Source organism: Plectropomus leopardus, chromosome 22 (genome assembly GCF_008729295.1).
Source record: "Plectropomus leopardus isolate mb chromosome 22, YSFRI_Pleo_2.0, whole genome shotgun sequence".
NCBI classification, from domain to species: Eukaryota; Metazoa; Chordata; class Actinopteri; order Perciformes; family Serranidae; genus Plectropomus; species Plectropomus leopardus.
In genome coordinates this window covers 9,686,412-9,699,302 of record NC_056484.1, presented here as the reverse complement: position 1 = coordinate 9,699,302, position 12,891 = coordinate 9,686,412, and the positions used below count along the sequence as shown (strand labels likewise).

Below are 12,891 nucleotides of genomic sequence, written 5' to 3'. Positions count from 1 at the left end.
TCAATTCATAATGTAACTACTTAAATACAGTAAATTCAAAATAAACTGTCAAACATTTCAAACACAGAAGTTTGTAGCTACTAATTAGTCTGAATGTTTTTTTTATCTGAGAACTTTTTGTATTTAAAGTTATATGAAATAGCTTTAAGATTTTAATTGTCTCCAGGGGTCTGATGGAAAAAAAAGGTACCAATACACCAGCTACCAAGAGAAGGCTACAGTTAATACAACAGGTGTCACGGATACGTAACATCTCAGCTCATTAACAACAATTTCTCTCTATACCTCCTTCCATTTATTTTTCTTCACCTCCTTCAGCAGCTTTGTCACACCCACTCTGTTAACAATTTGCTCTAAGAATACAGTTAACTCGTTCCCTCTCCCTGATTCCCAACCTCTCTAGCCTTTTCTTCTCTGCAGCACACAACTCATGACAAGAGCTCACAGCATGACAACTGTTTGGTACAGTAAAGAGAATGAATAAGCAGCAGGTAGAGGGAGGTTTAGTGTGACAGGGCTTCAGAGGAAACACCAGTGCAAACAGAGGCGGTGATTGACAGTTGACTACTTTCTGCTGCATAGTGTATCTTCAAAGACAAAGACTGCTGTCACCTAACTGTCCAGAGTGTGGGAAAATAATATCAATCATGTCTGACAGCACTCAGAAGCACCATTGATCCCACTGCAGAGGAGAGTCTAATTACAACTCTGTTAGGAAACTACGACAGAAGCACTACCTGTAGGGCCAGAATACTAACTCTGCCAGAGGGACGTTTGTCAAGAAACAGGTAATAATGCTATTTTACATCAGATAAATATGGAAACATCAGAAGATATGCTATGATATGACATAGCAGCTGTAAGTCCAAACTATGTACTTGACTCCTCAGCAATGTGCTGTATGAATATCATATTGAGTCATGATATATGTCTTGCTATCTAGAAGGTAGAAGGTAGATTTATTTATATAGTCTACTCTTTTAAACAAAGTTTTAAAAAATAAAGTTTAAAAAACGAAATTACATTTGTCCTTGGTCCTGCTACATCTTTGGAGTTGAAGGATGAATTGATTAAAATCAGCAGCTACTACAAAAATTCAATCCGGTTGCTTGGGCATGTTGCTGCTAGTGGCATTATTAAATTCCAGCAGTGCATTTTTTGGGTGTGGATCAGAGTCTTGAGTCCTTATGGTTCTTAACAAGGTCCGCCCATCAAGTGAACCAGCCTAATCCTGGATGTTAGGGGTTAACTATGTCTCTGTGAAGATGTGTGCAGAGCAGTCTCTTCTTTCCTGTTGCTGAGAGATCCTCGATCGCATCTAATCAACTTTATTCCCCTCTGACCGGACATTAGCCAGAAGAAGGTTTGGTAAAGGAACAGCTCCCGGTCTAAGTTGGGTTAGCCTCGCCCTGATGCTGGCTCTCCTCCCTCTCTCCGTCCAGCGCTTTCGGTTTCGTTTCTCACCTCTGGTCTGACTCGCCCCTCGGCACATGTCGCCGGTGGGGATCCTCTCGTGGTCTGCTGCATTCAGTCCAAAGCCCACACAACTTTTATTTGGTCTGATGACAGTAAGTCTCTGGAGGCAAAGGCCAAAATTTTGGGGTTTGTGGTGTAGCTGGCAGATATCTATGCCAAAACTATGAAGCTAAACTGTTGTCTGACGAAAGCCAATGAGTTCAGGATTGTATTTCAGCAAACAATTTCGCCTTTTTTGCACTCTACAAAGACTGTTTATCTTCAGCTCAAACATGGCTGGCAAATACTACTCAGACTACAGACTACATTTGGAAACCAGGGCACTTAAAATACCAAAATCTTGTCTGTTACCTACAGATTCTCCACACATATGCAGATATCTGTTTATAGAGAATATATATATATAAGGAAATGTCATTTTGCCAATACTGTCCACACTTTTGAAAAAAAGTCTTTTTCAAACATTTCTTCTAACTCACAAAAACAAGGCCATTTGAAACACAAGCTAATGCTGCCTCCTTTCATGATGGCCTCTGATGAAAGTAGAAACTACACAACAGTGCAGAATATCTTTGATGAAAACCCTTCAATTACTTGCCACTCCAAAGATCTTTGGAGTACATAATATACTCTATACTTAATACCAAACTCAAGTGGCACTTTATATCAGAGGTCAAACCTGCCATTATCAACTTTCCCATCAGGTAAGACTGGCATTTCTGTATCAACCGCCCTTTGAAACATCTCACACTTACATTGAAAATATATACCCTACAGTAACAGTGCACCATGAAAAGTAAAATTCTAAAAGTCCTCTAAGTTCAGACAAGCCAAAGCAACTCCTCATTTATCACCACATCCTCTCCAGCCCTGCAGAGAGAGGCTTCAGATAGCTAGCAGGCCCGCAGGGTCAGCCGGAGAACAGGTTCTGATATGATAAACACTGTCTGGGGTCCTTGAGGGAGGCTGGTTAGGGTCAGAGACAATTCCAGATCGACAGAGCCGGTGTCAATCCTGAGTAGGACATGTAAATGTTAAAAAGATTAAAAACTCATCATCTTTTTAGACGTGTCCCCCTCCTTTCCTTTTCCACCAATCACTAAACCCTGTGGAAAAACCCACAGAGGAGGAGGAGAGGTGGTGGAGCACAGGCTATTGGCAGTGGAGATAATAGACGAAGGCAAATTGCGTTTCTCATCAGAAGTTTCATTAACCCCAGGACCCGTGTGGAGGGCATAATCTGTAACATTACCACTTCCTCACGTTTCTGGCTCGCGCTTAGTCGAATCACAGCGCACCTTTCACTATGTTCGCATAGGAAAGAGAAAAAAAGAAAAAAAAAAGCGCCAAGGGGAAGCTTCCAGCCCTGGCAGGCAGGTGCCATTTCTGATTTTCTTTTTCTTTTATTCACACTCTTTCCTGTTAATTCAATCTCATGTTATGAAAAAGGACCCAACTGATCATTTCACATTTTCACAAGATAACAAGAAAAGTCCGTTTCAAAAGGAGAGTGATATATTTCACAAGTTTCACACTCACATTTATGCACACACACTAAGTCTCCCATTGTTTTCCTTTGCCTGTCCCATTTTCCCATTCTCTCTGCTGCACCTGGGAGACATCTTTAAGCAGGCTATTAGTCCAGCGCAGTGTGTGGGCTCTGGCATATGAATATTTATAACACATTGGAGAAGGTGTAGGAGGTTCAACCTTGGCTATGGTGCAATCAGCTCACACACTGACTCAGGCCCATGATTTAGAGACAGCAGACCTGCTGAGAGCCTCACTCGATACCCAGCTCTCGTGGACACACATAATCAATGTCCGCCTCATTAAGGCCATACCCTTTCAGAATTGAGCTGAACTTTGCAACTTTTTAACGAGATTCACATTCAAATTTATCGCACCTTTTTTATTCTTTAAAAAAGCATGCTTGATCAATCATCCAAGTTGTCTTTTTTAGTCCTGTTCATAAGAGCTGGTGAGCTTGGTACACATTAAGCTGTGAGGTGACCTCGTGAGGAGAGTATATACAAATTCCTGAGTAAATGTCAACCAACATGATTGTTGTGTGGTACTGTAGATATAGGGGCCAATGCAATGGCAAAAACACAGCCAATACAAACACACATTCACAATCCTTACCACTGCAGATATACTGTGCACACAAAAAGATGCAGTTGAGAAAGATGGACCTCTTTGCTATATTTGTCCTGGAAGATTTCAGCCACAAAACAGACTGCAATTCAGTCAAACAGCTCACTTTTGAATGTTTGTTTCAGCAGCAGAATATAGTTAGAGTTTGGTGTCTAGACTCCAGCCTCATCACTCCCCTAAGATATGTTTACATTATAGGAGGGGGTGATGATTAAATATCTTCTCCCCAAACCGGAGCCAGCAGGTGGATGCTGGGGTCAAGGTGGTGCTAAAAGAGCAAGCAGCAATACTGATGCAGGGCAGCAGCAGCATTGACAAGGCAGACGGAGAGCTGGGAATTTTTTGCAGCTTAAATAGGATCACCTTATTCAGAAGATAACCATATTTCTAATGTAGCTATTCACAAAATTTAGACCAGACATTGGTAATAACTCTACAAAACTATATTGATAAAGAAATTATAACATTATAATCCATATCTATATATACCGCCTCTCAGTTGTATGCTTCTGTGCACCAGTCAAGCTGCACTTACAGTTTACATCCATGTCCTTAAAAACGTGGATGCTTCACACACATCTTCCCCCCACAGCACAGAAGATCTATACAGTCAGTACAGTTTCAAGGTGGGCACCCAAGGTTTTTGAGTTATGGCCAAAAACATAATATATGTGGACACCATGACCTTGGACTTTGACCTTCACCACCAGATTCTAATCAGTTTATGCTCGAGTCGAAATGGACGTTTTTGCCAAGTTTAAGGAAACTCACTCAAGGCCATCTTCAGAGACGGATGCAAGGTCACAGTGATACGAAATTCTATTCAGCTCATCATTAAGTGAAAGAAATTCCCTCAAGGTGTTCTTGAGATATCGCATTTACAAAAGTGAGACAAATGAAAGGTCAATGTGACCATGACCTTTGACCACTGAATTCTAATCAGCTCATCTTTGAGTCTACTTAAACATTTCTGCCAAATTTGAAGAATTCCCTCAAGTTGTTCTTGAGGTATTGCATTCACAAGAATGATACTAACAATGTCAGAGACCTGCACGTTTGAACTACGACCACCAAAATCTAATCAGCTCATTGTTGAGCCCAAGTGAATGTTTGTGTCAAATTTGAAAAAAATTCCCTCAAGGCGGTCTTGAGATATGCGCCAGCCAGATGAACAGACAACTCAAAAATATTACTGGCACGGAAGCATAAAAATGATGTGCAATAACGTGGAAGTACACAAAAAATATTGAACACACTACCTGAAATTTATTTAATAACCAAAAAAAGAAAAAAAAACTATGTTAGCCTCAAGGCGCTTCCTGTCTAAAGAACACATCTCTCACAATGTTCAGATGGGATTTTAGCACAGCATAGCAGCAGCAACAACTTCATGTCCTCCAAAATAAAATGTAGGATGTACATCCATAAACGACCAACCACTTAGAGATTTGTAATCTTCCATGGATGCTTTGTTGTGCTGTGAATGGAGACGGCAGTTTCTCATAATAACTACATTTAACACACTCTGCACCTGTGCAAAAAAATAAGTGAGATATTGTTGTATTTATCTTTTAATCAAAAAACTAATTAACGCAAACAACAGAGGACTAACTTCATTCAACATGGACAAAAATTAAACTCTGCTGTGAAAGCGGCCTCAGAGCTAATGGAAAAAACAGAGTAACAAGAAGCTTTTTTTTTGGAATATGCAGGAACAAGTTCTATTAATTGTGTTATGTGCTCAAACAAAAAGGCAGGTGACCCTCAAAAAATTCAGTGTCATATCGCAGAAGCCCAAAAGCCAAAAACACACATACACTCACGACCACCTCCCTCCCTTAATGAGGCCTGGTGGTTTGTTGTGTGAAACTGCGGAGGTGTCGTTTTAATCACTGAAGTCAGTGTGGCGTGGCATAAGTTGGCCTTTTTTAATTACCTCACTGATTGAGCACAGTCAAGGATGGGGAGGCCTGCCCACACCCTGGATACCACCTTCTGAAGAACCAGCACCCACGCCCCTGTTCTGTGCAGTGTAATGAACAGGTAACATTCAGATGTCCTCTGCCGGATATGTCAAGAGATAAGGGACGTGCAACCACTTAGGAGACAAATAAGACAAAAACTTTTCCTTGACAGTGAGAGCGAGAAGTGGAAAGACGAGTTTGTCTATGTGTAGTAAGTAACTGCATACACAAGAAGGGTGCAAAATTAACTTTTTTGCCCACTGGCCAAATGACTGGTGAGTGTTTAAATTTTGCCAGCCACCCAATTACACATTCAGAGGGTATGGGGCAACTTCAGCTTTCATTCTGAGTCACATGTGGTCACCTGGTGACTGCAAGTCAATTATTCCCTCTCCTGAGGGAAACATTTGGCTCTTAAGTGGCTAAATAATTATGCTTACCAGCTAGTCTGAAACTTTGTCTGTCTGCCGTGTGGTTCTGTACAAGTAGCATGTAGTGTGTTTTCTTTGCTGAAACAGCAGCCTGCTGTAGCCAAAAACGACACTGATGAGAGCGGTGAGAGCTGAAGGACGCTATAAAGCACTATAAAGCTGACAGAAGCTGCAGTCAGGTCTCTGTGGGTGCTTCATTTCAAGTGCTCCCTTTCACGTACAAGTTGTCATATGATCCGTTGTTAAAATATAAATATTGATTATAGCCGCTTCAATGAAGGGGGAATTATAAGAAAAAAAAAGAGAGAATGAGAAAACTTACCCAGATAAAACAAAAATAGAAACTACTGCTGACTTTTGCCTCACTATTCTGAGCACTCTCACAAACCGCAGACGGAGTAGGGCCATCACGACAGCCTGAGCTCCACAGTGATGAGGCAGAACGGAGGGCCACTAATTACAGCCTAAATTTATTAACATTATTAAAAGAAAGAATTAAGCATTTCATTAACAGTTAAGGAATGGCGATGAATCATAATATGACCGAGGCAACCGAGAGGCCCGTTTTAGAAATGAAGAGTAATTACAATCTGCCAGAAAGATGTAGACAAAAAGCTGTAGGTGTTTCAAAGAAAACACCCACACAATAAACATCATTAAAATACAATGCAGGGGGACTTAAAATAAATCTTTGGACAGCTCATTCCCTCATAACCTTTGCCTCCTAATTACCTATGCTACAGAGGAAGCATTTCAAGATAAAATGAGCCATTACTGAGAACAATTCATTTCTTCAGCTTTTGAACATTCGCTTTTATCTTTTGTTAGAATAAACAAGACACAAGTTTGCTCTGTCGCCTCACAGGTCAAAAATCGCAACTGCACAAATTCTTAAAACCATAAAAAACTACAAAAAGCTCTTAGTAAATCTTCACATAACTGCTGCACCATCTACTCCGTATACACGGAGGGATCTTTGCATGCTTCGCTAGTCCTTAAAATTAATTAAACTAGAATGTCATACGGCCTAAATCAAAGCCCAATCCCATTTGTTATTTTTGCACCTATCCCTTGTTGTGCCTCTTTGCCACTCAGAACTAGAGTTACAAAGGGCAGTGATTTAAAAATCCCCATATTAAATGGGAAATGCCTTCTAAAACCTGATACCTCACCGGTAGTTGCCAAATCTGGCGATCATGTAAACAGACGCAATGAGTGCTGCCGGACATCGCAAATATGTCATCTTTTGCTGCACCTAATCTTGCGTGGGCTACAGGCATCATTTTGCAGTTATCAGGATGCTCGCAAAGTGTTCACAACTTCAGTTTCACATAGTCAGTCAGTCAATCAATCAATCAATCAATCAATCAAGTCATCACATAAAAAAGAACACTGCACTGCAGCTTTACCTGGCTACTACCAGAGTGCTAACTTTTGTAACCCATGCTCGTACCCTGCCAGTCTGCACTGATATTCGAGGAGCAGTAACATAAGAAGCAAGTTTGCTGCTGGATGTCAATTAAAAAGCGGGCATCATGTGCCATCAAACTTTGGTACATATACAGACTATACTTTAGTATAAACAAACTACTATAATACAATAGTTATTGTATTTGTATTTTATTTACAGGGCCATGTAGCCCCAAAAAGCAAGATACACCAAACTGACATGAAACAACTAGCAGCAATGAAAGCCGACTGTTGCTTTGCCTCATGTCACCTGTGTTTCAGCCAAAAAGTTGCACATAAACACACTGCAAGGACTACAGCCAACGGCTAACAAGCACGGATGTTCTGTGTCTTTGTGAAAGTAAATACCCTTTCATATCAGCAGATATCGGTAGCTTGTAACTGTAATTCAAAAAGGGAAAATGGAAAACCATTTTGACGCTAGTTAGCCAGTTAGCACATTAAACGACACATTCCAGTGTTGAAATAACAAAGCATATTTCCCATGCACCAGTGAACACCAACACAAACTATCAGGTACCATTGAGCTAATGAGCTCAATGAATAAAGGAAAACAATCTTACTTTATAAAATAGGTTTATTTCAACCTAAGTCCCTCTTGCCTCACATCAGTTTCTCTTCTCTTGAGCTGAGCCGAACTGCTAATCAGAGTGATTCATTCACTGATGAGCTCCGCCGTTGCAGACACCAATTCAACATGCTGAATCAGTGTAAAAAAAAAAAGCCAACAAGCGCTGTTGAGGGCCAACAATGCGGGACACAATGTAGAGACTAAGGCAAAGGACGCTAACCAACAGCTCAACACTGACTGACAGCCAACCATCAGTTTGGTGTCCCAGAATCGTGATATCCTACCCCCAGACGCGAACACGCAAAACAGAGGGGTAACAGCTAAGTGTTAGGGGAAAGGGGTGTATTGGGATTAAAACTGAATTAGTACCACACACTGCACAACATACGTAATAAAGCAACATATCTAAGGCATTTCTTCTCTGCAGCATTAGTTTGTGAGACCATTTACAAATTCTGATTTTCAGCATACTGGAATCAAACTCACCGGCTGGTGCAGCAGGAGGTGGTGGTGGGGCCGAAATTGATTCAGGCTCTACCGCTGGCTCAGGGACAGAAGCAAGGGTTACTGGCTCCACTGGGGGCTGAGGAGGAGGTGCAACTGGTTCACAAGGAGCAGTAAACTCAGGCAATGGCGGTGCAGCAAATGGCTCAGCAGGCTGCGGTGGCAGCGCAGTGACAGGCTCAAAAACAGGCAGGGAAGAGAGAGGTTCCAATTCGGGAAGGGAGGGAACAATGATGGGTTCCATTTCAACAGGGGGAGGAGGAGGAGGAGGAGGAATGGATTCAGCTACAGATGAAGGAGCAATGGGTTCAATCACATGTGAAGGAGCAATGGGTTCAATTACTGGAGGAGGAGAAGTAATTGATTGATTTATGGGAGGAGGAGATGGTTCGATTGCAAGGGAAGGAGGAGCAAGCGAAGGGGGTGCTTCCACCCCAGCTGGGGCAGGGCAGGGAGCAGGAATCAGGGGAGCAACGGGAGCAGGAGTTGGGGGAGATTTAGGCAAAATTACTGGCTCGGCAGCAGCAGGAGCAGGGGGAGGAGGTGCTGCCACAGGCTCAAAAGCAGGAGCAGCGACAACATCTGCAGCAGCAGGAGCAGCTGGAGGTGATGAGGATGGGAGCACCATGTCAATTATGGTGGGTGCTGCTACCTGTTCTGTAGGAGGCTGAGGAGGAGGCGGTGGAGGTGCAGCCACAGTCTCTGTGGCAGATGGAGCTGATGGAGGAGGAGCTGGAGATGCAACAGGTTCTACAGGAGGAGGGGGAGGAGGCAAGGAGGTGATCGGGTCGAAGAGGGGAGGCACTGGCCGCAGGAGAGATGGAGTGAGGATAGGCGCCATGGGGGGTGGTGGAGTGGGAGCACGTTGAGGTTTAGGAGGAGTGTCAGGTTCCCTCATGCGGTTGATGACATTCTCAGAAAGCTGCAAAGAAGAGTGGAAGAGAAGTTTTAGTGAAGCAGTAACGCAGACTTAAAGAAATACTTTGACATAATCATGTTGTTTTATCTTATACACACTAAAACCACACTGTCGCTTTAACATATTTCTTCAGACTGCACAAAATACCCAAAATATGTCAACAAGAGAGCTTTAGAGGTGCTGGAAGACTGATTTTTGCAACTTTGGACGGAGCCAGGCCTTTCTGTTTCCCCTGCTTGGCTTTATCTCCATATTTAAGAGAATACTTCACACCCAAATGACTATTTATATATCTATTACTCATTCCATGCTATGCTGAATTTCTGAAGAAAACTTTATTTTTCTGTACTTTTCATGCCTCTTTAGTAAATGAGAATCAATCCAAAGACTGAAAAAATGGTTAAAATATATAGATGAATTGAAGTAAAATGGGGTCACATTTAAAAACAGCAAAACTCTATCAAAACATCTGTTTAGAAACCCTAACATAACTCATGAAGGATAATCCACGTCTCATTTATTGAATCATATGCTAAGTATTTCCCAAACACATACATTTTTGCTCAAATCTTGCTATTTAAAATAGAACCTAAAGTGAAACTTACTTATGCTCTCTTCAAAGCCAGACTCCATCGACAAATATAGTAATTTTATTTTGCTGAACATGGGAGCTGCTAGTCTACCACTGCCTCGACTGGTAGTTTGTGATAGTTTGTGACTTTGGTAAATAAAACACTAAGTGATAAAAGCACCAAACTCACACAATCTATTTCACTAAAGCAGTGGTAGACCAGCAGCATCAGGCTTCAGTGATGTAAAATTACTGTTTGAAATTGACTTGTGAGGGATATCAATCTTTTTCCCCAGCAAGGAAGCAAATTAGAGTATTCCCCTTGTTTTACTGGATAAAACAAAGCTTTGTTTTCTGTCTATTTACACAGACAAAAACAGGATTACACCTCACTGAAAGATAACATAAGTGGCACTTGGCCTACAGAGCAATAATAGAGCCTTGCAAACTAAAGTCTTATCTGATCGACTAAAGCCTCTCAATCTATATTTAACATCAGCTGAGAGTGGCATGGAAGAACTTGTGACAGCTTCCCACCTAATTACAGAAGCTGACAGTCTCTCTATGCACACGCAATCACCACTAAACAAAACATAATACGGATAACATCATGTATAACCATGAATGCAACAGTCTATACAGTCTGAGTCTGTTTTATTCATACAGGAGGAAGACCAGCAGCCTAGAAAATTATGGAAAGAGAGAAATAACTGATATCAGGACAAAACTTTCAAAATTCCCAGTTCCTCAAAGACATGAAGAAATACACTTTAAAACTGTTAATGAAATATACGCATCAAACGAATTCATCAGAGCAAGATTTGAATTTGAGGTAGACAATGGATATATATGCAATACAAACACAGAAACCACTGAACACCCGTTTTTTTACCTATGAAAAAATTCAAACTCTATGGAAATCAATACATAACTGGCTGCTCTACAAATCCATAAACATAGACTTCTTCACTTTTAAAAACATACAGTTCGGATAAATTCTACAGGACAAAAACATTGAATTCTAGCTATGAATCCGGTGAACAATATGACCATTTAAGTCCTATGTACACAAAAATTTGGTATGCTGAATTTCACCAACGATTAAATGCATCAAAAATGATTTTTTTTGCTTAGTAAACATATTAAAAAAGATTTAAAAAATACACACATCATGAAACCTGTGGTGCTTTTATCAGATTATGAGCCCCATGTCTGCTGGCATCTTGTGCTATTTATTTATGTTTAAATGTATTGTCCTCTCTATATTTTAATCCTGTATTTTTATCTTTGTTGTATTTGTTGGGTTTTTTTTGTGAAGCAACAAAGACAGATGTAGGAGTCAACCAATGTTGGTTTTTCAGGGCTGATACCTTTACCAATTATTAGTAGTTAATTAGACCACTGACTGATATTTAAAACACATATGCATTTACAACAACAATGAAGATATTTCTGTTGACATTTAGAGTTTAGAATATAAAAAACTCCAATGCAAAACTCTGTTTAAATGCCTTTAGAAAATATTTGATCAAAACTGAAACTTTCAACATCATATACAGCAATTTTTTTATAAAGTCATGTGAAAATCAAAATAGCTCCCTGAGGATTCACAAAGTAAGAGTTCCCCCCATGCTGACACTTTCTTTGCACTTTTTGATTAAAAACGCTGACACAGACCCGCACAATGCCAAATATCGGCCTCAAAAATCAGCAACACCGACAATCTGTCCTCACCTAGACAGAGATATTCTTCATTGAGATGGTAGCACTTTATGTCTGGGAGGTGGGAACTTGTTTGACGAATTGAAATGTGCACATGAAAATACGTCTGTGTCAATTACATAAATATTGTAAATATTTGTTTTGTTTATCAAAAATACAAAAAAAAAATAAAGTTTCATTCATACATTGAGTGACAGGCAGGAGAGCACGAGGCTGCTGACGTCAACGTCAACATTCCCAAAAGGACAGTGAAGGGTTTACTGTGCCTAACTGTTATAGCCACTGTTATCTAGTTTACTGTTTCTATCCGTTATAGCCATTGATAGCTATATATTATTAACTGCAAACACTTTTACTGTGAAATAAACTTATCTGTAGCTTTCAGAGTGAATGAGAGTCAGGCTGCTCGCATTAAAAACAGCATAAATGCTTTTAGACACAGCGAGCATTAGCTTGTTTAGCATTTACCATACAGCTTAATACACCTGTGTATCCCCTGATATCTTTTAAGGCAGTCATGGCGCACCTGTTTCCTCAACACTAAGCAGGTATGTATCCTGTCACTTACCCGTATGCCCTTCACCACCGTTATATTCTCATTCTCGTCTGACTCAAACGACACGCGGCGGGTACTGTTGTTCGCTCCCATTGTCAGACCGCAGCTTTTCAAAGTGTCCCTTATCTACATGTAAGATGAAACACTGGCATTCACTTTTATTTTTCTGCAGTTTGCTAATGTTAGAGCCCGGTGTAGCTAACTAGGGCCCACACGTTACTGCTTCGGTACGTCCGCACTTCCTTAGCATGACGTGTTTGAAGACCGCGCGAGGTGATTGGACAGACGCGTCATCGTATTTGTATCGAAGATTTTCATTGGTTGTTGAGGCAGAGTGGGTGTGTGTGAATGTGTGTGTGTGTAACAGCAAGACTTCATGGACTGTCTCCAACTTTCCAGTGTATTTACAGTATACTGACATCATCAGTAGGTTCACTGTTGGATGTATGGCTGTTGGAAAGCAAAAAAGAAAAATTACTCCTGTTGGAAAAGCTTTTTACTATAGTTTTTCAACTTATTGAATGAAAATACATAAACCAAACCGCCCCTT

The 12,891-nt window shown here is 40.8% G+C and overlaps 1 protein-coding gene across 1 annotated transcript in view; it reads right to left on the bottom strand.

Annotated features, from left to right (window-relative positions):
- The window catches only part of chchd3a (coiled-coil-helix-coiled-coil-helix domain containing 3a), a 90,539-nt gene extending 77,960 nt beyond the window's left edge, over nt 1-12,579 (bottom strand). The window contains exons 1-3 of the mRNA XM_042511231.1: nt 12,354-12,579; nt 9,226-9,495; nt 8,556-8,652 (exon numbers count right to left, since the gene is read on the bottom strand). Of these exons, the coding sequence (XP_042367165.1) occupies nt 8,556-8,652; nt 9,226-9,495; nt 12,354-12,434 (448 nt within the window). The 5' untranslated portion in view covers nt 12,435-12,579. The remainder of the gene's footprint in view (nt 1-8,555; nt 8,653-9,225; nt 9,496-12,353) is intronic.
- Nucleotides 12,580-12,891: the final 312 nt, after the last annotated feature.